The sequence below is a fragment of the Phoca vitulina genome, unplaced genomic scaffold (assembly GCF_004348235.1).
Source record: "Phoca vitulina isolate PV1807 unplaced genomic scaffold, GSC_HSeal_1.0 scaffold145, whole genome shotgun sequence".
NCBI classification, from domain to species: Eukaryota; Metazoa; Chordata; class Mammalia; order Carnivora; family Phocidae; genus Phoca; species Phoca vitulina.
The window spans coordinates 221,638-249,385 of record NW_022589848.1 but is presented as its reverse complement, the minus strand read 5'-3'; the positions used below and the strand labels follow the sequence as shown (position 1 = coordinate 249,385).

The 27,748-nt window shown below is 42.6% G+C and overlaps 1 protein-coding gene across 4 annotated transcripts in view; it reads right to left on the bottom strand.

Annotated features, from left to right (window-relative positions):
• Positions 1 to 3,126: 3,126 nt before the first annotated feature.
• Positions 3,127 to 27,748, bottom strand: part of LOC116628940 (schwannomin-interacting protein 1) — a 139,320-nt gene continuing 114,698 nt past the window's right edge. For all 4 annotated transcript variants that reach the window (XM_032399250.1, XM_032399251.1, XM_032399252.1 and 1 more), the window contains 5 exons: positions 12,661 to 12,778; positions 11,498 to 11,695; positions 10,458 to 10,581; positions 7,761 to 7,854; positions 3,127 to 3,789 (listed from right to left, as the gene is read on the bottom strand). In XM_032399250.1, coding sequence (XP_032255141.1) covers positions 3,738 to 3,789; positions 7,761 to 7,854; positions 10,458 to 10,581; positions 11,498 to 11,695; positions 12,661 to 12,778 — 586 coding nt within the window. In that variant the 3' untranslated portion in view covers positions 3,127 to 3,737. The remainder of the gene's footprint in view (positions 3,790 to 7,760; positions 7,855 to 10,457; positions 10,582 to 11,497; positions 11,696 to 12,660; positions 12,779 to 27,748) is intronic.

Genomic DNA, 27,748 nt, shown 5'->3' with positions numbered 1-27,748 from the left:
GGGCTATAGTTACTGGAGTGGCAGAGGCTGGCCTCTACCCTCAAACAGGAAATGGAGAAAATCCTGTATTCAGGAAGCAGATGATGGCCCTTGGAGGCTGTGTAATAGAGAGAGAGACAGTTGTGTCAAGGAAGTGATACCCATGCTCTTTAAAGATGAAATGATGACAGATGAAAATGAGTTGGTGTTTGTCAGAACTTCTCTGCAGAGGCCTCACCTGGTTTTTCCTACCTTAGTTAGCTTTCTGTAATCTGAAGTATCTAAACATGATACCAAGTAACAGTTAAAGAAAAATGAGGTGATCACAGAATGAAAGCACAAGTAGATGTAAGTACATGCATGCTTATTGATTGCATCATTGTTTTTAGTAGCAGAAATCTGGAAAGATCCTTAATGTCTATCATTTAAGAGAATGGCTGAAGGGGATTACTATACAGCTATTAAAAAGAATGGCTTAGATCTGTATATACTGACCTGGAAGGATGTCCATGGATAAAGCAGGTTGCAAAGCCCTGTTTGATGTGATCCCACCTTTGTATAAACAAAGTGAAACACAAAACCCATATGTGTGTATCTGTTTGTGTAAGCATGGGGAAAAGTGTGTAAGAATACATTCCAAGTTTTAACATTGATATTTGGAGGAGGGAGGTGTTAGAGATTGGAGTTTTTAACTTTTTCCTTAAGTATCTGTTTTATAAGTTAATGATTAATAAACAAGAAAAAAAAGGACCCACAAGGGTGTTTTAAATCTCAGAAACTGATAAAATACAGAATGCTTCCTCCATCCAAACCCTGATCATCTACTTCTCTTTTCAGTAATTATTTATTGAGGATCTACTGGGTGCCAGGTGCTTTCATGGACATTATTTTATTCAAGCTTTAGAATAATCCTGAGAGATCTTATTTACAGGTGATAAAACAAAAGAAAACAGAGCTTTAGTAACTCGCTCAGGGTCAAATCACTGGGAAGATGGTAGTGAGCATTTGTGCCCAGGCCCTCTGGCCCCAGAGCCTGTGTGCTCTTGTCTGGACTTCACGCTCCTAAAATCAGGAAGAGAGGTGGCCCTCTTCCCTATTTCTGAGGTCAGGGAACTGAGCATTCTAACAAAGCCTGGTTAACTAGTAAGGGTCCTAGTTCATGAACAGAAGGGTGACCTAGAGCAGGTCAGAATCCTGTTGGGAATAATCCTAGTCCTTGCTGAAAAACATAAGCAAAAGGACTGGAAAGACCCAATCTTGAAAGAATCCCCTTGGAGGTGAGTCACTTGGTGACAGCCATAGGGGGGCAGAGAAGTACACTGGCTATAATCTTCTTGAGGGTCTCAGGGCAGTGGGAAGAACCGCTCTACTTTTGCAGAGAACCGCTTTGCCCTCAGAGGTGTTTTCGGGGGCCCTTGTGTGTGTCAGCTCACTCTCTTCCTTCTCCAGTTAGGAGCTCTCTGGTTATGATCATGCGTTTCCAACAACTGAAGAACTGAGAGGCCGTGGGTTTCTTCAGAACACATTTCCAGCCAGAGAGCATTGTGGAAGACAAAGAAAAAAACTCATTTCTAAGTTTTTGTTGGAATTGGCAATTCTGGCAAGGATTTAAAAAACTAGGATAGTTTCTCTTGGTGGGCTGAGCATTAGTGTCGAGACTCGAGGCTGTGGACAACCCAGGAGGCTTAGGTCACGCTACTGCGCTTCTGTGGGCTCAGGCGTTTTTGTGGCACACTTCCTGGGTCAGCTCTCTCCAGAAGTTTCAAATTAGTAGGAACGTGTTTTAATTAGACAAAATTGTAGATATTTCAAAAATAGCTAAAAAAGAAGAATGTCTAAGGCAGTGGTTCTCAGTATGAGTATCGAGTTCAGGCCACACCCCGGACCAGTTAAATCAGTATCTGGGGCCAGTGTTTCTACAGTTCCCAGGTGCTTCCACTGAGCGGCTGAAGGTGAGAGCGACTGGCTTACTGACCAATATTCTCACCCAGCTGCCCCAGCAAAGGTCCGGCAGCTGGGCCTGTTCTCAGGGCTGAGGTCACTCCGGGCGATGACTGACAGCTGGTGCAGGACTCTGAACCTCCGAGAGGACCCCTCTTTGGGCCCCACCCTTCACTCACTGGTGAGCAGCCTATCCTGCTCAATAGCCAACTCACAAAAGCCAAAATATATTTATGGGCTATAGTATTTTTCCATCCCAAACAAAAATAACTTGATTAAGGCCCATAAAAAATGATTAGTGTTACAACTTTAGGTTACCTATTTTATTAAATAGAAGACTGAAGTTTGGCAACTCTTAATTACTCTTACTTAAAATATCTATCTGGGTATTTTTAAGAAAGGGACAGGTAGACAGTTGTCTAAACTTCTATCTTCATGTTGTGTAAGTGATGAATCACTAAATTCTACACCTGAAACTAAAAATAAAACAAAAATAAACTATCTTCAGATTACATCATGGACCAAATAATGAAACCAGGTGGTCTGTGGGTGGTTCTGGAATGTTGACTGCACATCTCCGCTTTAGTTTATGATTCTCTAATACCTGCATGGACATTAGCTAATTATTCCATTTTGAAACTCTACTTACTGGGGAAAATCTGTAATCTACTTTAGACTTGGCATGTTTCTTCATGAGACCAAACAGAAGTGGTTAAAATCTGAACCATGGCAACAACTGGCCTCGGGAAAAGAGTAAACGCAGCATCATTTGTTCATGTGGCAAATTTGGTAAATGGAGTTTTGATGTGGTAACAGGCTCTAACAAGACCAGGGGCTTGTAAATGGTAAAGCGCTAACATTCCAGATTGATAACTGAGCCCTGACAGAAGTGGTGATGTTGCTGAGGTTGTCCTCTTTGGATCACACACACACTCACACACACACACACACACTCACACACACTCTCTCCCTCATATACACACACACACACTCTCACACACACACACACACACTCTCACATACACTCTCTCTTACACACACACACACACACACACACTCCACACCCTTCACAGTCTTCCTGTCAATTCTCCACATTGCTTTCCTCTGGAGTACTTTATCTTTTTCACTGACAAAAGCTTCACGGTGGGGAGTTCAGTTGAGGGAGTGCGAAGAGGTGAGAAATACAGCCAGTATCAGGCTTGCTAGTGAGCAAAAAGACATATCCTATGAAACAAAGTTTTAATTTTTATTTTACATATTTATACATAAAACTTTCAAGGAACCCTCTGAATCCAACAGAATGTTAATAGCACATCTAAAAATGAACTTCAGGTAGTCAACATTCACAAAATGTTGAAAACTGATTAAAATGTACGTATTACGGAGAGCGACAACTTCACTACGAGGCAGGCATGTATTTTCTGACTTGTAGAGATAGCACCGTCATTTACAGTTCTTCTTTAAAACTACAGTGAAGAATGAAAGTAGTCAGTGGTAAAATACTGCTCCAACTTAAAATCTCTAAACAAATAAAAATAAAGTCAAAACTACCCTCTTTGAGAACCATGACTTGTGATGGTGTCAGTACTGTACATTTTTTGTAACAATATTTTATTAAAATGCCTGATATTTAGTGGCACAGTAAAAAAATTAAAATAAATTAAGAAGCAAAGGCCAGTCACTGGACGTTAAGCTTCAGACATTATCAATGGCTAACACTGATATTCGTTTGTTTCTGCGCCACCTTTAGAAACAGCATTTTTACAACCACGGAAGCAAAGAAATTCTAGCTTGTCCTCTCGGTCGGATGGCTTCTTTTACTTGGCAGGCATTTTCTCTGCCATGTGTTTCTGCTGACTTTCCGCATGTCTGTAAAATGAATCATACGATCATTTAGTGCCAAGGGGGAAGATTCAAACTGCTTTCTAATCCACAGCTACAACAATCCCCCAAACTGAGGCTCAGAGTTACTCATAGTGAAACCCAGAGAATTAAGTAACAGTACTTAATCCAAATGGCTTTGCCCTCTTTAATTGGTATATTTTATGTACGATTCCATTTATTGAATAAGCCACTAGATTAACCTGAGAATGGTAGATGTCACTACTTTTGAGAAGAAAAAGCACGGTGCTTAAAAAAAAGAGAGAGAAGTATCTGGGAAAATACAGCCAACAAATGTTTCATGTGTTTCCATGTGCCAAGTACTGCTCCTGGTGCTGTGAATTTGGCGGTAAGCAGACACTCAGTTCTTTGGTTTCGTGGCATGTATATTCCAGGGGAGAGGGGCAAAAGGGAACAGATAGCAAAGAAGGAGATAGCAGATAGAATGTAAGTGCTAAGCAAAAAGTCTAAACAAGGTGTTGTGACAGAAGGGAACCGCATGACTGCTTTATCTAAACATGCACACAGACACAAACATAAGCATTCAAAAGGCTCTTGACAGAAATTAAAGCCAATAATCCAGTTCCCCTCTTACAAAACCTAGTCTTCCTAACAAACTGTGGGTCTCTGGAGATGCCAAGATTTTCCATGTTTGCATACTTCCCCCGCCCCCCACATTCGTCCCAAGGGCATGATCTTGGCAGTGAGAGTAAGCGGTAGAATGGGAGGAGTCTTCTTAGTCATTGAGCCCTATTACGGCCCGTGAGCCCCACATCCAGCCAACCTAGCCACTGGCCAGTGGAGACAGAGGGGGAAGAACGGCCAAGCTGATGACAGCACCTGAATAAGTGCGCTAATTAAACGTTTTCCCAGAGAGTGGGAGGGTTTGACGTCTGCAAAAGACAAATGTTTTGAAGGACAATTTTAGGAATTTATAAATTTGGCAAGAGAAAGCATCTAAGGCTGTGGTTTCCAGCTGTAATCAAAGGCTCAGGGGCAGTTTTTGTGTGCTGCCTAGATTTGGGTAGTCAATGACGTCAAGTTGAACTCACTGGTTTTGTGCAGAATGTCTCCTATCTATGGAATAGGGGAGACAAACCACAAATACTTTCAGAAATAGGGAAGTGACAACAGCGTCCTTGCCACATTCAACAGCCCACAAATAATTGGTGATATTCATTTAACAATAAAGGAACTTGAGAAAAAGAGATCAGCCCTTTATTCCTAAAAAAATATGCCCTTCAGCAGACCCTGTCACGGCCCTGTTTATGTGTATAGAACAGCCTTGATCACTTTCATCAAGTAGCTTATGGGACTCACTTAAATTCAGCTCAAGAAATATTTTGATGCCCACTGAGCTCAGATTCCACTGTAGCTAATTAAATTATAGTTTCTATAGCAGTTTAAAAATATGTATCCATGTGAGTACACACACGTGTGCACGCACACATTAGCGAGGGGTTTTTCTGAGCGAGAGGGACAGGACAGGAAATAGTTTCAGAAAATACTGAAAGCTGGGTGTTATTTTGAGACATACATACATACAAGCACGAATTTCATTAGCGTTTTAAACAAAGGAGGGAAAAGGTTTTAGTCCATAAAACTAAAAGGTTCTCATCAACTATTTATATGAAAGTCCTTATTAGCATTTGTTTGACTCAAGCCCCCCCACAAGGACTCCTTTTTTAGCAACAGTCATTACCGAGGACCTGTGCCAGGCGGGCCCCGTCCTGGGCTCTGGGGACACAGCAAAGAATGAAAATGCCGTGGCCTCTGCTTTAGATGGAGGAGGGGGCTGTGTGCAGTGAGTAAGGAGAAACAGCAGACGATTTAACACAATATGATTGGGCTCCACATGGAAGGGATGCCATGTTGCCAGGAACACCGAGAAGGGGGTCCTACCCCAGTCTTGGGGGCTGGGGGGACAGTCAGGGAGCACTTTTCTAAAGGGGCGTTCTTTAAGCCAGTACATCTCAAATTCCGCTCTGCATTGGAATCACCTGGAGAGGTTTAAAAAAATCCGAATGCCCAGGCCACCCCACAGAATCATTAAATCAGGATCTCCGGGGTGGGACCCAGGCGTCAGCAGTTTATAAATCTCTCCAGGCGATTCCAATGTGCGGCTGAAATTGAGAACCACTCATCTGCACTGACACTGGAATGGCAGAATGCCTCATTCTCCACTGGACAGGTGACGGGGACAGGTGAATGGGACTTCCCAGCCGGTCGCTCTCAGCCTTCTGGGATCTGGCTGCAAAATTCTGACCTTGCCACCTTCAGGTATGTTTAAGTACCCTCAGATCCCCCCCATGAGCAAAGGTACAGCTCGTAGCCAGGAAGGGACATAGAAACATCTCCCCACCTGCTCCACTTTAAAGAGTTCCTCTAACAATTGTAAATTAGTAACTCCTCTCCTTTGCACCCCACAGTTCTGCTTGCCCTGTTTCCCATGATCACACCAAACTTAAGGACTAGCTTAACACCCGGAGAGCGGACAGGGGCCTCTCGGCGTCCCCCTGGCGATGAGGAATGCCGGAACTGCTTTGAGGAGCGGAGGAAAGCTCTCTGCTGTCACAGGTAAGTCACAGCGTTTACAAAAGAGCTCACATTGGCTTTAGAAGATGCAAGTTTTGGTCTTAGATTTCACTAGTGATTTCCCATAATCTTAGTATCTATATACAAATCTCTTAGACAAAACAAAAAGGGACGTGTCTTACGGTTGCTGGAGCAGCGCCTGAATACATGGGTAGGGGCAATAATGTTATGTGAGTGTTATTGTGACATTTTAAATACACACGAATGTACTAAGAAGGTCTGAGGCCTTCTGGCTCTTTGTTTTTGTTTTTTGTTAGGGGCGCGGCAATACAATATCCAAAGCATACAACACAGAGTACTGCCCGTAGGTCTTTTTTAAGAAAAAGCCTAGACATAGTTCTATAGCATTTATTTTGCTACCCAAACTATTTTTATAACACTGAATTTAGAAAAATATTTTTTTACCCAGCATTACAATTGAGAAGGGGTCCTGTGGTAGGTGCTAAGTGCATTTTCCCTACATATGTTTTCAAAGCTTCTCTCGGATGGTTCTGGATCGTGTGGTTAATTCCTTATGTTACTGTGACAAGCAGTGTTCTTTCTCTCCTTGGGGAGCCTTCTACTCTCTGAATCCCATTTCTGGGATTAATAGTAATTATTACCTCTTGGTTTAAAGACTTCGTATGTACTGTCTCAGAAAAGGTAGCAAAGTAAATATGAGATCATACGAACGTTCACAGTATTTCATATACTTTATATACTTACGGGGATAGGCTTTTCTACAAAGAAAACTACTAAGAAATGCGAGATCTTGACTGGCCTTAACCTCCTTTCTGTATCCCGGTGGGGCGGGCGCGGCGGGGGAGGCAACATTCTTTCCCTCTGTATAGAGGGGTGCTTGGAGCCAGGCCCAGCTGGAAACTCAAGTCCTGGAGTCTCCTCCCCAGTGAGAGCAATCTGGTGGCACTGGTGTGGTGGAAAGATGCCAGTGTCCCTGCCTTCTGGACATGGCAGGTGCGAGCGAGAGCTGGGTGGCACCCACCGCACGGCTGCTCGTGTGCTGGACGCGTGCCAGCATGGAATGACTTAGGGCTGACTGCCCAGGGGGACAGTCCTTCAGGAAAAAGTCCTCCTGGGCCAGAACTGCTGACCTGATTTTGGTGGGGGTGTAAGAAATTCGAATGCACTGGGAGGGCGGTTGTGAAAAAGCAACACATTTGTGTGTGTGTGTTTAAGCAATGCATCTGGAAAGGAGTTTTAGGCACTTCCCCTCCATCTCAACAGCTGACACCAGCAGAGATGAGGTGAGTTACTCATGGAAGTAAGGGGAAGGAGTTCTCTAGAGCTTGCTGTTGCCTTAGTTCTTAAACTTCAGAGCCCCCTGGGCTTCTTTCCTTTTTCGGAAAGGGTGAGGCATCACTGACCTGGTCAAGTCCTCGATGTCCACCAGCATGGCGTCTTGCTCTGTGTGCAGCTCGTCTCGGATGAGGAGCAGCTGGACCAGCTCTTCATTCAAGCCTGGAGCAAAGAAAAGGGAGCATTTAAAAAACAGATAAAACTGCATCTAAGTCACAACGTGCAGCTATACGGACCCATTATACAAGCTACTTTTGCTAAGACTTGGAATTCTTCTATTAGCCTTTCACAAGCCCGGGAGAAGTCCTCAGTTTGAGAACATGACGAGTTTGCATAATTACAGAAGTGTTGGAAGAAAAGGACCACAGTATGAAGGATTTCCAATGACATTCACGTTAAAGTGGGAAATGAAACCGTTACTTGTTAGGGAAATAGCTTGCTAGAAAAAGCAGGGTTTTGTTTTGCACAAATGTGAACAAAAACGTCTGGGCCATGTTAAGTTTTCCACCTTCCGTCTTGAGGATGCTCCCACCCCCGACAGCTGGAGGGACATCCGGCACCAGCAGAGGAGGGGCCTCAGAGATGCTCCAAGGCCTCCTACGGCCCCGCAGAAGCAACAGCCCCGGGGCGGGCTGTTCTCAGTAATATCTAAGTCCTATCTCAAGTTATGTGAAAGCCAGATGCGTAAGACCTTGAAATCCCGGATGAGTGCCAAGGAAAAGATTCCTTAGGATTTATGCTGGGAACCAAACACACAGAGAGAGAAACGTTTCTAATCCTCCTGAAACCAGTGCACTGGGTGAATTTAGCTCCTGTTCCTGAAAAACAGGAACAAGCAAGGGGCTCTCTGATTTTTAACCCTTAGATCGAAGCTTCTAGGTCTGGACGCATGGACGCATGGGCCATAGCGTTCATTTAGCAGCAAGAGCTCTGGGCCCAGAAATAAAAGAAAGGAAGGAGGTATTCAGCTAGGTCCTCCTTGGAAATGCTTTTAGAGATCCTGACTTCAAACGATGCATTGATCTACCTTTAGTTCAGACTAGTTTCCAATTTAAAAAAGGGAGGGAAAAAAATCATACGAAGAGGTCTAAATTCATCGACTACTGAAAGGAGCTAGATGATAATTTTAGTATTTAGAAGTCAAAGGAAGATGTTTCAGTGGTAAAATATCAGAAAGCCTTTAGGTCCTTGAAAGAATTATAGTCCTAGTAATTTGCTCTCAACTAAAATTAAAATGTAGTAGAATTAAAAAAAAAAAACCCTGTGAATCTATGGTTTCTTAATTAGAATGTCAAACCCTTTCTCTTGATTTTAAAACAACACTGAACATATTAACTTAACTCTGAATATGCCCAATTCTATTTTTTTCACTATGTTCTCAGGGTAGCTTTTTAAAAAATTAAAAAAAAATCCCAATGGAGTTGCTTTTTATATTAGCACTCAGTAGAGGGCCCACATAGTGCATGGAATTTTTTTTCCCATATGAAGTTTTTCACTTTTTACTCTGGAAATTTTCAAACTGATATAAACGCAAAGAGATTGATTTAATGAATCCCCATGGCCATGCATCCAACCAGCTTCAAAAATGATCAACTCATGGCCAATCTTGATGCATCTATCTCCCCTTCTCCTACCAGATTATTTTAAAGTAAATTTCAGATATTGTATCATTTCATCTGTAAATATTTCAGTATGTATCTTTAAAGACAGGGCTCTTTTTTTTTTTTTTTAAAGTTAACATACCCACAATACCTCCATCATACCTAAACAAATAAATAAATCTTTTTTTTTTTTTCAGAGAGAGCTTGTCAGTTGGGGAAGGTGGGGAAGGACAGAGGGAGAGGGAAAGAGAGAATCTCAAGCAGACTCCATGCATGGAGCCCGACGTGGGGCTCTATCTCATGACCCTGATGTCATAACCTGAGCTGAAATCAAGAGTGAGCCACTCAGGTGCCCCATAAATAAATCATTAATAAAACATTCAGTCCGTGTACAAATTCCTTGGTTGGCTCTTAAGTGCTTTTTTATAGTTAGTTTGTGTGAATGCATTTGGTTGGCGTGTCTCTTAGGTGGTTTTTAACCTGTAAATTTTATAGAATCGTATGTTCCCAAGGTTGGAGGGCACATGGTTTCCGTTGGACTAACCACACTGCCCAAGTGAGCATTTTCTATGTTCTCTCTCTCATCAGGCAGAGCAACTGACTGCCCTTTTCTGCACAACCAGCCACCTCAAGGGAGTGCCACTCATCTGCCACCTACTTGGCACACTTCTCTGAGAGGCCCTTCTTTATTCTGGGGAGAAAAAGGCCCATAATTTGTCATCCTGTAATTGTCACATGCTGCTCATACATATTTTCCCCACCTGGAGTCCCCACAAAGTAAGCTGAATCTGACTGATGAGCTAAAATGAAGAGATACACAAGTAAAGTTGAGGGTATAATTGCATAATTAATGAAGTGTAACTACCAAATTGTAGTCTAGAAACACATGTTGCGAGCCAAATACACACCAGCCACTGTGCTAGGTGCTGGGGGTTTGAGATGAATAAAAAGGACCTATCACCTCTGCGAACCTTGAATAATTCTTGAACTTTCTGAACATTTTACGGTAAAAAAACCAAAAACAGAGCCTTGTGATTCTCTTCCTTCTCTTGCAGCACGCAGGAGGAACCCAAGGAAATGGACAAAGGAAGTGAATCAAGGAGGTAGTACTATCCCACGATATTTCACACTTGACACCCCATTTTCAAGCACCCGCACACTTACTTTCTATCTGGGAATGGAGATCATTGACTATCACTTGTAGCTGCCCGAGAGTCATGTCCCGCAGGTCGGTGGGCTTTAAACTTCTTTTCATCAGGCATTCGCTTATGTGAGGCATGTGTGGTAGCTGAAGATGCAGAGGGAAGAAATGGAGGTGTGACCCGAGCAGCCAGGGCACTGAGCACAAGACCCACTTTTCTCCTGACAGACCCGCTCTCACCCACTTCCGTTCAGGTTCTGCGCTCCACAGCTTTCCCAGTCTGAGCTTCCCAGCGCGAGCTCCCTGCCCCCCAGCCCCATACACCACGTTGTCCAAAGCTCTACTGGCATCAAAATGCTACACTACTCAGATCAAAAGCTATCCGACTGGTCATGAACACAGGCTGTGACAACCGTGAGTCAGTGATCATGTCCACAAATGAATGACTAGGGAGCTCCACGAATACCAATGACATGGATAAAATTAATAATATCCGCTCTTTATGAGTTTGCACATGTTACAAGCACTGTGCTGTGTGCTTTGGATGCTTTGTTCACTGAATTCTCACAATTGTGCTCTCACAAAGGTGTTATTATTCCCATTTGATAGATGACAAAACCGAGACTTCAGTAACTTGCCCAGAGCCCCGCGGCAAGTTAACGGCCTTGCTGGATTTCAAAGCCCAGGGCCCTTATCCACCATGCCGTACTGTCTTCCCTGAAAGGTGGGAATGACAGCCAAGGCGATAGTGAATTTACCACAACCAGTAGGTTCTAAACTGATACTGCTTTAATGACACTAAAATATTCCCCTGACAGCTAATACCACCTCTAAGAAATACAGTAGATATGAATCAAAAACAGTTTACTTTCGTGTAATCTCTTATGTATCTTTCAGTGATACAGTAGGAAGGAAAAGGAAACAAATATTTCTCAATGACAGTACTTTTTACAAACTGCCTTGTAGAAACCCAAGTTTGCATAACTCTGGGAAAGAACTGGGACCACGTCAACCATTTGCAGCCACCAAAACATTCTCTGGCGTTTCAGTGTCTACTGCTTACGAGATCAGCGACGGGAGACTTTTTCCTGTTCTGTTTTTCCACTTCTACTTGCATTTTGGCCATTGGTTTGGCCATGGCGAGGGCCATTTTGGCTTCGGCTTGCAATTTCTTTTGCCTTGTGAGGAAATCCATGTCATCCAGGGATTCGGATTCCTCTTCAGTAGTGTCTCTATCAGAATAGGAAGAACTCTGTTTGCTCTGTGAAGGAAAAAAGAGCAGGCCTGAGCTTTCTGTGTCAGGCGCCATCTTTGGAGATGGGCTGCAGCAGTCCCTGGGACCTCCCAGAGTGGCTGAGAGAGAGTCCCCTCCAACAACGCGACTCGCCACCTGATTTGGTCTGTACAAATCTCAAATAACATTAAAGCAGATGGTTTCTTTCCTCAGTGCCAAGAACAGACTCTGATTTTAGCAGAGTCACATAACAATAGGGAGAATCTACTTATGACAATAAACTCGAGAGGTCCCTTTGATTCTTGGTCTCAAAACTTTCCTGAAGGGATCAGACACAGCAAAATATTTAACCCAGAGCTAAGGCAGTGTGTTCTCTGGAGTGGACAGGATCTCAGGCGTCCAATGGAGTTCTGACCTTGCCCTGCACTCATGGACCAACACAGTTTCCCGCTGGTTGGTCTTTGGTAAGAAAGGTGATAAAGACTTCACAGAGAGTAAAGGATTCCAGCAATTAGTGGCCTGGATCATTAAGTCATCCTTTGTAGTATGTGTGCAAGGAATGAGTAAGGAATGTTTTATGCACATTATCTTGCTGGTTTCTCTGAGCAACGTCTCTGCGTGCTAGCGCTCCCATCCTCACCCGGATCCCCGCCGCTGCCTTTTAAAATGTGTCCCACTGCCGGTCTGCACTTAATATTTCTAAGCCCAATGGAGAAGGACTGGCATCTAGCATAATTTTCTGGGGGCATATGTGATTTCTCTCATGGCTTAATGTGAAAGTAGTTGCTAACTTTAACAGAGCTTATGTCTCCTTGTTGTATCACAGCTTTGATTCTTCATTGCCAAATTTTAGGAGCACGCTATGTCAAGAAATGGCACGAGACGTTCCTTTTTTAATCTCTGCCATGTTTTTTTCCTGACTAACAGCAACAAAAAAGAAGCTAGGTGACCAGGAAAGCACACACACAGAGCTTTGGTGGCTTTGGACTCACCATGGGAGACAAGGGGGTGTCCAAGCTGGTTTCAGTCTTACTGTCATCAGCATCGCTGTCCTTATCACTGCCGCTGTCGTTGACGAAGCATATCTGCAGGTTCATCCCACTCTGCAGCCTGCGTGGAAGCAGACAGGACACCAATCCTGCTCAGCTATTTGTTATCTGGGGGCACGCGTTACAACTGTCTGGCTTTGGTAACAGAAAGCAGGTTTAGGTGTTCTTCGCGTGGAGAAGTGGGTGACCAGTATCACTCCCAACTTACAAATGAGAACTTTTACTAAAGGACAATGATGATAACTTAATGAGTTCATAAGTTGATAAATGATAACTTTTGCTAATATTATTTTTTCTCACACCAATTTCATGTTAAGTGAAAGATAATTTAAGGCCACATATAATAGCCCCCGGCACAATACCAAAAACATGGTGGGTGCATAATAAAAACGTGTGGAGTCACTGAGTTTACATTCCTGTTGATAAAGATGAATGGGCTCCTCAGCCTGCTGTCATCTAGTGTCCTGTCCCATGGGGACAATCCAAAGAAGTGCACCAGAGCCAGCCTCCCAGGGCCACGGCTCTCTGAAGAAAGACTCCTTTTTTCCCTCCCCCAAATAGACAGAATAGGGCTGTCTGAAGGAAAACTATGCTTTGAGTAAGCTGCCAAAAGCCACCCAAGGGAGCTCATTTATGTCATTAAAAAAATACACCACAGGTTCACCGTAGAGAAACTTAAGGAAACCCTGAGCCCAGTCAGAATGGCCCAGCCTTGCAACCCAGCAGAGCGCCTGGAGCACAAGAGCCTCCGAGGTGGAGACTTCTCCGGAGCTCATGATGTCTGTGGTGAATCCTGTTGCTCCACGAGAGAGGCTGCTGGAGAGGTGACCACAGACGGTCGCCCAGTGGTGTGTCCGTTCCACACGAGGGCGGACCCCAGATACAACTTCTGTCCTAACCTTTTTTTGAAATTGAACACATTTCCATACTGTTTGGCTATGAAGAGTTTTCAAAGAAGTAATTTTCCAAGCATCCCTGGTAGTCCCACTGTGTGTGTCAGGGTAGAAGAAAAGGCAAAGGAAGCTCCTCAGCAGCGAGGGATCATAAGGAGACTTGTCTAAGCCAGGTTTAGGAAGCCGACAGTGAACTGCTCTGGCATTATTACTGTCACAGGGAGGAATGCAAAGAGCAACTCGTCTGATAGTTGACATTAGTATCTTTTTTTATTCCAATGGGCAGGGATGCTTTGTAAAAATTGTTCAGATGACTCACGTAAAGTGATTCTTTGACAACGATAGGGAACCTGGGAAAAGAAAATCTACCGATTTAACACAGGCACCGTCACTGTTACGTGTATGTACTGCCACCTATCGGTAACTTCTGGAATTACTGAAAATCCAGTAAGGAAAGGCAACCTTCCCCTGAGCAGACAAGGAGCCAGGCCCTCGCCAGGCCTGGAAGGCACACGTTCTGCTGTGGTCAGCTCAGGATGCCTGGGGTCCGTCGGACTTAGGTTCTGAATCCTCACTTCTTTCTCTGGGCCCATTACTTAACCGCTATGAACCTCAGTTTCCTTATCAGTAAAATGGGGTGAATAATTCCATGTTTTGTTGGAAGGATGAAATTAGTTCAGCGCTAGGCCAAGGGTAAGTATTCTGTACATATTCATAGTCCTCCTTTTTCTACTTTCTGAAAGCCCAAAGGAATACAGAATTTTAAAGGTGATGCGGCTTTGTAAAGGGACCTCTAAAGTCACTTACTTGAAGACCTCGCCTGGCCTTGAGTAGCTCTGACAGTATTCTCAAGCTGTCTTAAACTATTCGGCAGTTTGGGCTTCTACTGAGCTGGAATTTATTGCCTTTTAATTTTCTTCCATTGGAGTTTTTTTTTCCCCTGGAGAAATCTAATATGTTCAGGTTACCCTATGATCCCACATAATTAAGTTTTAAAATTAATTTAATTTTAATTTAAAACTCAAGATATATGGATTAGGAAATAGTGGGAAGTAAAACTGCAAATTAAACAAAACACATTAAAAGCATATTTTAAAATTAAAAAGGCATTTTAAATTAAACTTAATTTGAATCTAGGAATACGTAACATTTTCTATTTACTGAACTGCTAAAGTCTTGAAAAGAAGTGTCTGGCCACTGGGTGCACAGATTATAAAAAAATATAATAACCCATGATACCATTACAAAATAAGGTTTAAAACATCCGGGGATATATATTTTCATTCTGAAGAAAGTCTGATCATAAATTCTGTCATTCTGCCCCCAACTGACCTTTGTGCTAAGGATCAACGCAGACCTCAATCAACCAAACCATACAGCATTTCTAACTCAGGAAAGGCAAAGGAAAAAAAAAAGGGGAAAGATTTAGTAGTCAGAATGAAATGAAAAAACACCTCAGGTAGAAATTCAGAAAATCGCCTTAGTACCACATTATCACCGTGGGAAACTGAACAGAGCTTCTTACGGGGTGAGACTTATAATTCCTTACAGCAGTAATCACCAAGAATGTTACTCTCAGGAAAAGGAAATTATATGACATAACAGCTAATGGTTCAGAGGGGATTTTAGTAAAGACATCTTAAAATGGACTCAGGTTTCAAGAAGGATTTGTTTGCCTTTAGCCTTTAAGCAGGTTTTAAGATGAAGACGGCTTTGGGGAAACTCAATCGCAGTCCGGCTGGGGGGTGAGTGGGGCCACCTGGTGCTCTCGAAGGCCTCTGTGTCACAGGGTCAAGCAATGATAACCCCTGTTCTGCCTCCCCCCCTCCCTACCCTGGGGGGAAGCACGGCTGCTCTGAGGCTCACTCCTGCAACCTGGAGTCCCCGGCCTTGGTCCCGCACACTGCGGTGCACCCGGCCTCACTTAGACCCAGGCTACACAGTCTTGCCAGATCCATGCTGCCAGGGGTCTAATTTGCCTGGATCTCTCAAGCAACGTCAGAGGTGAAAACGAAACATGATCCTCATCTTTTAATTAGCGATATAATTTAAGGTATCCAAGTCAAGGTTGCTTGATGTTTCGAGCAGCATTTAGCAGAGTGTTGCACGCAAAAGGCTGCCTGCCATCTGCCTTGCCTGTCGATATTAGAGCTGGAAGGTCTGTGTCCTGGTCATCCCGGAAACCTCTTCCCCTTATGAACCGCGAGGCAGTGAAAAAGCACACTGCAGCCCGGAGTTACTGACAGGGAGCCCCGGGACCCGGACAGAGGGTGTTCCAGCTGGACAACGCTCACAAATATGAAGACACAAAGACTGTGTCTTCTGGGCATCCCAGCGTGAGTGGAAGGGGCTTTCTTAGTGACAGCGCCTGCTCACCAGCAGCAGGAAGGCATTTAGTCGGGAGGGCGTTCAGCACAAACATCTGCTGGCTTTTAGGGCGAGGAAGACCTTTTTTTGTAAAACGCCTGTGCTGACTTCCAACTACCATTGCCGGGGATATTATTAAAATACGCACAACGCCAAGAGGATGGCAGAGGTGAAAGGTTTTGAACTACCAAGAGGACGGTATCTCAAAAACCTAGCCAAGTGATAATATAATCTGGTATATAGATAATATTTTTTTCAAAATACAAGGGCAAGACCAGTTTATTCCCGGAGGAGACTGATGATCCTAAAGTCTGCTGTGATTCCTAGTAGGGCGGTAGCCACTGTGAATCTGGCCTTTGTCCTTGGCCGTGGTTTGAGGTGACTGGGACTGGGCTGTTGTGAGGCCCGTTCTGAACCCCAGAGCTACTTGGTGTTTTCTGATTTTAGAAATAGCAGTGTCCCAGCACCAGCTTAGACCGCCGGTGTCTACACAGAAACGTTTAAGATTCTGTGGTTTTTACCCCCTACACCATCCCTTAGTTAACTTCACTTGAACTGTTGCACTGAATTTGAGTTTAAAATGATGTTCGCTCGTATTGCCTTGTTGGGCTGTAAAACCACCTGTGGGTAACAGGCAAGGTAAGAGCTAGTTACTCAGAGACGTCAAAAAAGTTCCCCAGACCCGTAACAGCCTGCTTTGTAAAAATGGTCCCGATTCTCCCCTCCCTGCACCTGCCCCTCTGTAATGTGACCTTGCAGCTTCTCCCCTCAAGGGCTGGAGTCTATTTCCCTCCCCCCGGGCTGGCTTCTGACATGTCTTGCCAACAGGATGCACACGAAGTACCAGTGTTCCGGTGCCAAGTCTCCCCCTCAGGACAAGTCCAGGCTCGCCTGCTGGCAGATGAGTGACTTCCTAGCACCGAGCTCCATCAGCAGTTGTCCCCACTGAAGCCCCGAATGCCCGAGAGAGCTCGGCCAAGGGCGGTAAAGGCACCTGACCCACTTGCAGCGGACTGCAGACGCGAGTAAGCCCACAGGAGCCCATCTCTGATAGAACTGCTCGGCCAACCTAGAGGCTCCTAAACAGAAATCAATGTTTATTACTGTATGCCGCTGATACGGCTGTTTTTGGATTAGACATCATCATTGTGGTGACAGGTAACTGGTACAAAGTCACAAAGAAGAGACTACAGGCTGAACCTCTGGCTTTTGAATCCAGGGCCCTTCCCCCCATACTACACTGAACCTCAGGTCTGGGTTTATTAGCTCTTGCCCGTGTGTCTGCTAATAGAATCTTAGGGGGCTTATACCTCCTGCAGTTGCTTATACTTCTAAGGTAATTGTTTGGTTTTCCTCGAGAAGCGGACCGAGAAGGAACTACCCATATGCTTATGGTTTCAAACATGCCTTGCTCATTTTCTATCCACAACCAGAGTGGCTGTGGGAGCCACTGGCCCTGCTCTATCATTTGTTGCTCAATATCCCCAACTAGTTTGTGGCTGGGCCATTAAAATATGTTATTTCCATGTATTTTAATGGATCTTTGATGCATTATTCAAAGACTTTATGCACAATAATCACCCATATTTTTATAATATATCTTTTTTTGTTTCATGAAACCTTCAAAGGAGAAGGAATATAAAATGTGGGTTGTAATTACCTAAGGGTAGCTGTAAACGCATTTCATCTTTCTAAGGATGTGTTGTGAAGAAAGAATGCGAGAACAATTGTGGTTTGGGTGAGCTCCCGATGTCCTGAATGTGTGATGGGTCCCTGCGGGGTGTGCTGAGGTGGGTTAAAATGAGGTGTTGCTACTCCTTTGATAAAAGACTTTTCCCATCCCCAAACCCTGACACCCCCCCTCTTCTGCTACCCAATATTTGTTATTGTGGAAATACTATTCTAAAATGCTATTTCTTATTTTGTGGGATTGTGTTCATTTCTTTTTCTAAGCGGTGTGTAATGCATGGGATGATCATTTATTGGACTTTTAGAAAAGACTGGTATTTATGTAACAGGTGTGAATATTGCTGGTCCAGCATATATCATCACAGACACACACAAAATATAAATGATTTTTATACTAGAGAAGGGATGTTTAACTGTTCACTCATTCACTCATTCATTTGAGGATCAGGGAATACCTTCTCTGCAAACTCCACGGCACCAACATGCTGGTGCTAAATAGCTGCTGTCCGTTTTGGCCAGGGCATAACAGTTTCTAATTTGTTACAGTCCCTGCTACTCCCTATTGCCTTGTATCTGGGCTTTTTCACTCATGTATGTTTCTTGCTGACCCCTGAAGGCATTTATAGTTCATGACCCCTCTGTTAAGTGGATGCATAGTTAGTAGTTGAACCACGAACAGAAATCCGGTTTTTTAATGGGTACCAAGTCTTCCAACAGGTACCATGTGCTTGGATCATTAAATCATAATGTACAAATAGAAATGTGGACTACATAGAGCATTGGAAGAGAACTCGAAAAACACGTAGTAGATACTATCTATCTATCCATCCCTATACTCCCTATATGAGAAAAGAATACTTTTATGACCTGGACATCCATTAGTAAATAAGGTGTTAACCAAGAAGGGTGACTGAGCAGGGAACTGCAGAAGAAAGGTCTTGGGAAATCGGAGCAGGGCGGGGGGCGGGGGAGATAAAGGCAGGAGAGATGGGAAAGCCCACCCTCTGGCACGCACATGCCCAGAGAAGTTCATGGTAGCTCCAAATTCCATGCCGCAGAGAGGACTGGGGACAAGAGGGGACACCATGTCTCTTTATGTCCCATCCTGACCCCACATCTTATAGGACTCAGGCATTCGGCTTCCTCTGCGAAAGCTGAGGAAGGCAGCTCCAAAGGTGGCTGGGGTGTGAGTGGCCCTCTCTAGGTTTTTTTTTTCTCCTAATCCTGCACATAATTTCTTTTTCTGCTTCCTTTTCTAAGGCTAGTTCTGGACCTTCCATCTGTACATGTTCGCATGATGGCTGGATGGCATCCAACACCACACAGCCACAGAATCTTCTCACCACGTAAGAAACTGATAGAAAAGGGGAAGAGGCATTCATCAGCTTTTCTTTGGTGAAGCATCACAGCCCCAGTATCCTCACCTGATTCTCCCAAGAACTATGAATACTTGCATTCCCCAGACAGCTGTTGGTTCTAATTTCACATCGGTGTCCAGTTTCTTCACTAATGACCACTTACATGTAATTAAATTTGGAATTATACGATCTTAATGTTGAAAAAAATGCATTTCACCTGAAATATTTTCTACCATGAATTGAAGACCAGAATGAGGCTTCTTGTGTTATTGGAATGACGATGGAATAAAACAGTCATCTCTCTTAGGTACCAAATGTGGTCTACTTTCATCTTAATCAAAACCAAATGATTTCTAAGCAATTTACATTCTGAAATAAAAAGTTACTTTTTTTTTTTAGAGAGGAAGAGGAAGAGAGAAAATCCTAAGTAGGTTCCACGCCTAGTGCAGAGCCCGATGTAGGGCTTGATCTCACGACCTTGAGATCATGACCCGAGTCGAAATCAAGAGTCACACGCTTCACTGAATGAGCCACCCAGGCACCCCAAGAGTTACCATTTTGGATCATCTACTATGTGTTAAGGCACTTCATATATATATTACCTCTACCCCTTAGATACACTAAAGTATTATGAGCCTCATTTTACGTATGAGAAAACTAGGATTCAGAGGTTAAATTGCACAGGTCACAAAGATGGTATTGTACTCTAGAAGAATCTGTTTTGAGAGGCCAGGGCACTTTAAGAGGACAGAATAAATTCATGAATGGAAGAAAAGAAAAGATGAAAAAAGAAAGCAAAAAAACAAAAACAAAACAAAAAACTGGAAACAATTCCAATGGCTAACAATAAGAGATTGATTAAGTTTATTTGGTGAAATATATAATGGCCATTATGCAGCTAGTAAAAATACATATGATAGAAGAACAGTTATGAACATGGGCAAATGTTCCTGATACACTGTTAAGTGAAGAAAAATCAGGCTATAAAACAGTAGGTAAACTACGATTCCAATTTTGTAAACAAAAATGTGAAGATATATTATGCATAGAAAAAATGGCAGGAAATATACCTAGATCTTTTTTGGTGGAAGAAATTCAGTTGACTTTGAATTTCTCTCCTTTGATCTCCTCTGAGTTGTCATGTGTGGGCATTTAGCAGGAATTAAAAAAGGAAAAGGAGAGGAAATGGGTGAGTTGATTAGCACTTGTGTGTTGAAGAAAAGGTGAGTAGGATGAAATGTTTGACAGCTGGAAGAGGACGGCTGTGTGTCTGACTCAGACGTGGCTATGCAGGGAGCATCACTCACATATGAGTCAGGCTGGCCTTTTGGTTTTGGCAAGGGGCTTGGGACAGCAGATCCTCTTGGAGGGCAGCAAGAACCGTGTTCTTTTAAGCAAACATTTCTGGAGATGGACTCTTTTATCAAATGTTGACATCCCTTCCAGGCCCAGTCTCAATCCCATTCTCCCCGCTCGGATCTGCAGTAGATTGTAGACTCGGAAGTAATTGATACACATTTAAATGTCTGTGCTTTTAAAGCCAGCCTGCTTATTTACTCCTCTCAGCCCAGACAGAGTTTAAACTTGTATTTTTCTGACCTGTTACAAATAAATACAGATGAATTTCGGCTGCTGGAGATGAAGAAATGCTTGTGGCCCCCAGACCGATGATAATGTTCATGTGTCGGGGGTAAAGATATGGCAGTTGGAGAGTCAGTGCCTGTGCATGGTTCTGAGCGGTATGACTGGATTTGATGACAATCTCAAGTGCAAATTCTTTTACTCTCTTGTACACTGAATCCTGTTTTCACCACTTTTTATATTCATGTTTTAAAAAAGCTGGGCAATCACTTAGGCTTGGTTGCAGATAAGCTTTATCCCAAAGACATTCTTCTTTTTTTTTTTTTAAGATTTTTAAAATTATTTATTTATTTGACACAGAGAGAGCAAGCAGGGGGAGCAGGAGAGGGAGAAGCAGGCTCCCCGCTGAGCAGGGAGCCCGATGCGGGGCTTGATCCCAGGACCCTGGGGTCATGACCTGAGCCGAAGGCAGCCGTTTAACCGACTGAGCCACCCAGGCGCCCCCCGCAAAGACATTCTTTTTCATGATTTAATTTGTGGTCATTTGAATTATACACAGTCATTCAAAAGAACGTAGATCTACTGAATTTCATTGATTCTAAGAAGCGTGGTTGTTCATATTTTGCCATCTTTAAAGACAGGTGTCTCACAATCTCAGCCACTCCAGCGGCTGGTGGCATGACTTTCACTGAGCTGTCACCCCCTCAGCCAACAAACCAGTTAAGGACCACTCATGAAGAGGTGGGATCTGGTAGTTCAGGTATTCATGCCTTCTGATAAGAACAACAAAGCTCCAGCATCCAAACCTGCAGAACAAGGCTTGGAAGGTGATGCACAGCATCTCCTGATGGCAGAGAGGGGGACACTGTGGGGAAAAGCAAAGACTGACAACTCGGAGGCTAAGTGGTTAAATGGAGAGTTGGATGCTGAACATGAAGAGGGTTTCAGACTATCTTAACCAACATACATTACTTTTTTAAATATGTACAAGACACAGGTGATAAAAGTATATATCCAAATAAGTCCAGAAGGCTTCTTTCAATCACTAAAATAAAACCCTAAGTGTTAAGGAGGCATGTGGAATGGTGGTGGCAGGGGGTTTTCAAAGCATGTGATAATGTGGACGAGAGCAATCTGAGGGGCACGGAAATTTTCCAAGATTGAACAAAAGGACTGTGTTAAACCTCCAGATGACACAGCCCACTTGCAGTCAGTGGGAGTGTTTTCTCGTAGCAGTGAATGCTTTTGTGAACTCTCAAAGGAACGCAGTCTTCATCTGAGCTGCATGTGTCCAGACACATGTATGGGAACAGTGTCCAAAGGGAGTGCGAACAGCAGTAATGAAGTCAGGATCACTTGTCAGAGATGATGCGCCAATGAAAAATCATTCCTAGAAGCTCTTTTAATTAAACATTTAGCTGTCCACTGGAGCCATTTTTAAATATAAAATGGAGCCCTGTGGCCTTTTCCTCCCTGCCACCCACCCTTTTGCAACAGTTCCAACAACTGAATTCTCATTGGTGATAATAAAAAAATTCGTAAGACAGGGTACAGCACAGCTGGCTTTGCCTCTAGCAAGATGTCAACTTCCGCTTGCACAAAATTAATTGCACCTAATTAAACTGGGGTCATTGGCATTATTGTAAAGTGAGGCTATTTATTAGACAAAGAAAATTTCACAAATACCATTTTGCTTTTCTTTCAGGTTTGTGAGAGAGAAGAATTGCTTATATAATTAAATTTGCTTTGCCATTTTCATCTTATGACTCCTCAAAAGATCCACTTCAAATCTTGCTTTACTTTTAAAATTGTGTGCTATTTTAGAATAGTAGAGGTAATCCTTGGAGGAGGACATAAAAAAATGACAGGTTTCCTGTAGATTACCTAATTGTTTTTCAAACAGCGTAAAAAAATAATTTGTAAACTACCATTTACAATGACATGTATCTTGGAATTACTTACACGAAGGGTTTCCTAAGCAAATTATTGGTACATGTGTAGGAGATTAATAGGAAGTTTAAAAGATACGTTGCATGTTATAAATAGGTTGCTAGAGTATGTACCTATTACTTCAAGAGAGATGCCACGGAAAGCAAATTTCATTGTGTTGAAATGGGATTACCTCTTTCCTCACCCATGCTGGGTATATAGGACTACGCTGCTTCTTTCTCCAGGAAATAATGCAAAAATTATTACTGTTAGAGACAAAAGGATGATTTACTTTCCTGGCAAAATGATGCTGGTTCAACTTGGGATTCTGTGGCTATGTATATGCAGATTCCCAATTCCTCATAGTCAAAGCTCCTGTGAATCCAATTTCTTTAAAGGTTCTCTCCATCACTGTTATCTGTCCAGTTGATACAACTCCCTGGGCTGGGTGCCTCCCCAGCCTCCATCCCCAGCCCAAACCCAAGAGAAGGGGGTAGGTATCTATGATTGGTCTGGTCTCAGCCATTCACCAAGAAACCTGTAAGAATAACAAAGAAATGGGTTCTGATTCGGGGATGTTGGAATGGTTGAGATGCGTAAACAGTAATCATTATTCAAACCAGCTGCTCAAAAGCTCTCTGGGGAATTTGCTTCTCATAATATTTACAGTGTTTAGAGAGAAGGGTATAGCCTCTTCCAGGTGCCACCTTCCCGCTGTATACTTCATGAAAAAGATGGTATTTATATTTATATGTATATGTATGTAAATAAAAATCTATCTTGGGGTAAGGTAAGAAGAGAGGGAAGAGTCAGGTTTATTTTATGGTTAGTCTGGGGCGAGGAGAATGGAGAAGGCCACAGACGTTTTCTCCGCAATGTCAGATCAGGGTGTAATGTCTGAAAAATGAAAGGTCTCCCCGCTGTCTGTTACAATGACCGCTCTGTGCTCCCACAGCAGTCAAGCCGGCTCCAGGCCTTTAATAACACCGAGCTGTACCAACTCAGAGTCCCAAAATATTACGGTGATTCAAGATTAATTTCGTCAATGAAAAAAATAGTTTATAGGAAAGTATGATACTAGTATTAAGAGAAAAGGAGTATTTTTTTTTCAAGAACGTGACTACACTGAATATTTCTTAGAAACCTATTTCAAAAGTAGAGTAGGTAATTCACTTTTCTCCTTTCCTTTTAAGCTTTCTTAAAGGTTTCACCGAAACATTTCTAAACAGGGAAAAATAACAAAGGTCATATAGTCTCAGTTCGAAAAGGCTGATTATGTGTGGATTAGCATGTTCTGAAGAAGAAATGGCGCCTCCTATATTTGCTGTATTTCAGCGTAAGTCAAATTTAGTTAGTTGAGTTATGAAGCAATATCAAAATTTCTTTTGCTGCAGTATTAGGCATGAAATGTCTTTATGGGATTATTATAAGCCTCGCTTACATTTAACAGCTTGTCGCTCTTTTAAGAAGTGCTTTGGGAGACAGCACCAATTAGAAAAATTCAGTGGGGCTGAAACCCAAAGGGCAACTCGGAGGCCCTTACACTCACAGGAATAGCTCATACATGTCTTCCCAGAAGACCCTCAGCTTACTTCACAATTTCTCACACAGTGTGTATGAAGATAATTTTTACAGGTGAATGCACCTTCTTTAAAATACATAAATAGAACTCCATGATTTTGCCAAAGGTCCCACTTACTTGGGGACGTCTCATCTTAAAAGTAAGCTCAGCACCTCAGAATCCATTGCTTGGCCAATTAATTTTAAGTCCTCGGCCTCATTTAAAATTGAGCACTGAGCTCTTTGGAGTCATACAGTCAAAAAAGATTTACCTGGTTCTGATGATTTAATAATTCAGCACATGTACTCTCGTGCATTCTGGAGCATCATATTAATGGACTTCCAAGTTCTAACGTCCCTCAAGTGCTTTTGTAAGTAAGAGGTGAGGTATTTCCGGCTCAATGAAGAATTTCAGGGATTGTAATACATTAGAAAAAAATTAATTCTAATAGGGATGGCGAATGTGGGTTACACAATCGCAACTGAACATTTCCTGAGGCTTTTTTCTTACATTATTACTGACAAGGGGAAATGACAGTCAGTCTTTGCAGACTTTCCATTTACAGGGATAAAGCGATATTTCTTAGAAACATTAAGTCTCATCATTAGCCATCATCCTAAAGGGTATCCAAAAAGTCACCGTGTTCTCACTGAGGATGATCTCATCCCAGAATGTGGAGATGAAAACATCTGAAAAAACAGGATATAAATAATCTTCCTTATGGCGAGTCAACAAGCAGAGCTTGTTATGAGCTACTGTGAGATCCATATGTGTTTCAATAGCTGTGTCTACACCGGGGGTAGATGACGACTCAGTGATTTTCAAATTTGGCTCTGCCTGAAGAGTTTCGGGTAGGCTTTGGGGGCGTGTAGGGAGTGCTGGAGAGAGGTCCTCGGGTGGAGGCCTGGGGAGGGGCACTGAGGGGAAATGACAGGGAGGCATTTTCAGGGCAGGGGTATCCCAGACCCTCTTCTTCTGTCTTCCCAAACTACAGGAGGACAGCTTGGTTTTACACACAGGGTTTCTGCACAGGATTTTATTTGAGAAGATACTTCTGCTATTAGAAATAATGAAAACCATCCTCCAGGAAGCCATCTGGCCCAAACTTTCAAGAGACATCTAGTTCAACATGGCATTTTGAACACAGGTATTTGTCTAGTCTCTCTTCTGAAATCCTGGTAAAATAATACTAGAGGAAGAAAGAAGGCATAAACCTCTAGGGACAAAGAAAGTGGGAAAGGAGACAATAGCACACAAGAGAGTGTGAAAAAATGTTGGAAGATAAAATGCAGATGGGTGAGAGGTATTTGACTTAAGATTGCAATTTGCTGGGTGCTTGCAGGATGGCTGGGGGAGGAAGTACATACACGAGCACTGCCGAGGCCCAGACACGCTCAGGTACACTGCAGCCCGGGGAGTGCGCTGGCCCTGCACACCAAGAAAGACTCACTGAGCAACCGAAAGGACTATCCAGACCCTCTATTTGCCCTGTCCGCTGTGGCCTGGGAGAACGAGGAAGTTTACTATCTCGAGAGGTTGAACCAGGGGAGCTCTGAAATGGGGCACACTCAGCACAGCTGAAGTATCAAATGGAGGGCCTTTACTGACATCAAAGGAATTAAATAACATTCTACATGACGAACCTTCCACCATTCCCCTGCTAGAGCCTTAAAATACTGGCAGCCAGGCTTAAAACCCCTCAGGATGAGGTTGGAGAGTTCTCGGTGGCCACTTAGAGTCCAAAAGAAAAGAGCTTTACATACTTTTATCTGGAGGCACCCTAATGAAATAGTTGCATTTTTATTTGACCATTCTAAGGGGAAGTTCACAATTCCTTAATACAACAAAATTCAACAAATCTTTAGGGACTATGTATTAGGTACTAATTATTTTTATTTTTTTTAAAGATATATTTATTTGAGAGAGAGAGAGAGCATGTGAGCAGGGGGAGCGGGGAGAGGGGAAAGGGAGAGAGAGAGAATCCTCAAGCAGACTCCCCACTAAGCATGGAGCCCGACACAGGGCTAGAACCCAGGACCCTGAGATCAGGACCTGGGCCGAAATCAAGAGTCAGTCGCTTAACCAACTGAGCCACCCAGGCATCCCTGTATTAGGCACTATTTAGTCAATAGTTATGGTGGAGAACAAAATAGACCTGCTCTCTTGGAGCCCATATTTTAGTTTTAGACAAAGACAAAGAATGAATCAAAAGAAGAAAAAATATCTATATAATACAATATTAGGTAGTGATAAGGACCACAAAGGAAAGCAAATTAGGGTAAGAGGATAAGCAGGGTAAGAGGAGAGAAAGTGATAGGTATGTTGGGTGTTCACTTTTTAATTGGGAGGTCAGGGAAGGTCCCTCAGAGGAAACAATGTATGTCACCAAGCCCCAACCATAGAGTTCACTTACAGTATTTAGCATTTTACACTTAATTGTTGACGGGCAAAAATCAAAACAAACAAAAATAAACTCAGAAAACATCATGGACAATGTAGAAATCAGAAGAAAACATTTTAAACAATTTACCTATAATCAATACCTACTGTAAAATGAGAAAGCATCATTTCAAAAATTTTTGAAAACTTAAAGTGGGACAAATTTTTAGAAAAATACAACCCACCAGAACTGACTTAAGAAGAAATAAGAAGCATGTACAATCTTAACACCATCTAAAAACTGGAAGCAGTTAAAGCAAACACACAAAGTAAATACCAGGCATGAGAGTTATACAGGTGAGAAATAGCATATTCTAATATTATGCAGACTTTTCTTAGACATTATGTAATAATGTAACCAACTAATTTTTTTAAATTTTATTTTATTATGTTATGTTAATCACCATACATTACATCATCAGTTTTTGATGTAGTGTTCCATGATTCATTGTTTGCGTATAACACCCAGTGCTCCATTCAATACCTGCCCTCTTTTATACCCATCACCAGGCTAACCCATCCCCCACCCCCTTCCCCTCTAGAACCCTCAGTTTGTTTCTCAGAGTCCATAGTCTCTCATGGCTCATGCCCCCCCTCCGATTTCCCCCTCTTCAATTTTCCCTTCCTACTATCTTCTTTTTTTTTTTCTTTTTAACATATAATGTATTATTTGTAGCCAACTAATTTTTAAGCCAGCCTTGCCCTGATACAAAAACAAGAAAAAAATACCATAAGAAAAGAATACAGCAGACCCATGTCACTCATGAATATAAGTGTAGTAATCCTAAACAAAATATTATAAATAAAATTCAATAGTGTCTGAAAAAAAAATCCAACCAATTTTGCTTTATACTAGGTATGCAAGGATTGTTCAATATTTTAAAAATCTATACAGTAATTCATTAATAGATTAACAGAGGTAATCCTATAATGATCTCAACAGATGCAGAAAAAGCATGTAATAGTTATATGCCTAGTCATGATAAAAATTCTTTACAAATTATGAATATAAGGGAATATAATTAACTCATATAAAGAGAGACGTTAAAGAAAACCTAAAATTAACATCATCCTAAATGAGGAAACACTAGAAGTATTCATTTAATATGAGAAATGAGCTAAAGATTCCAACTACTACCATTTTTAATCCTCAATATATTAGGGCGCTACCCATGCAATAAAAGAAAAAAACCAGAGGCGTGAGGATTGGAAAG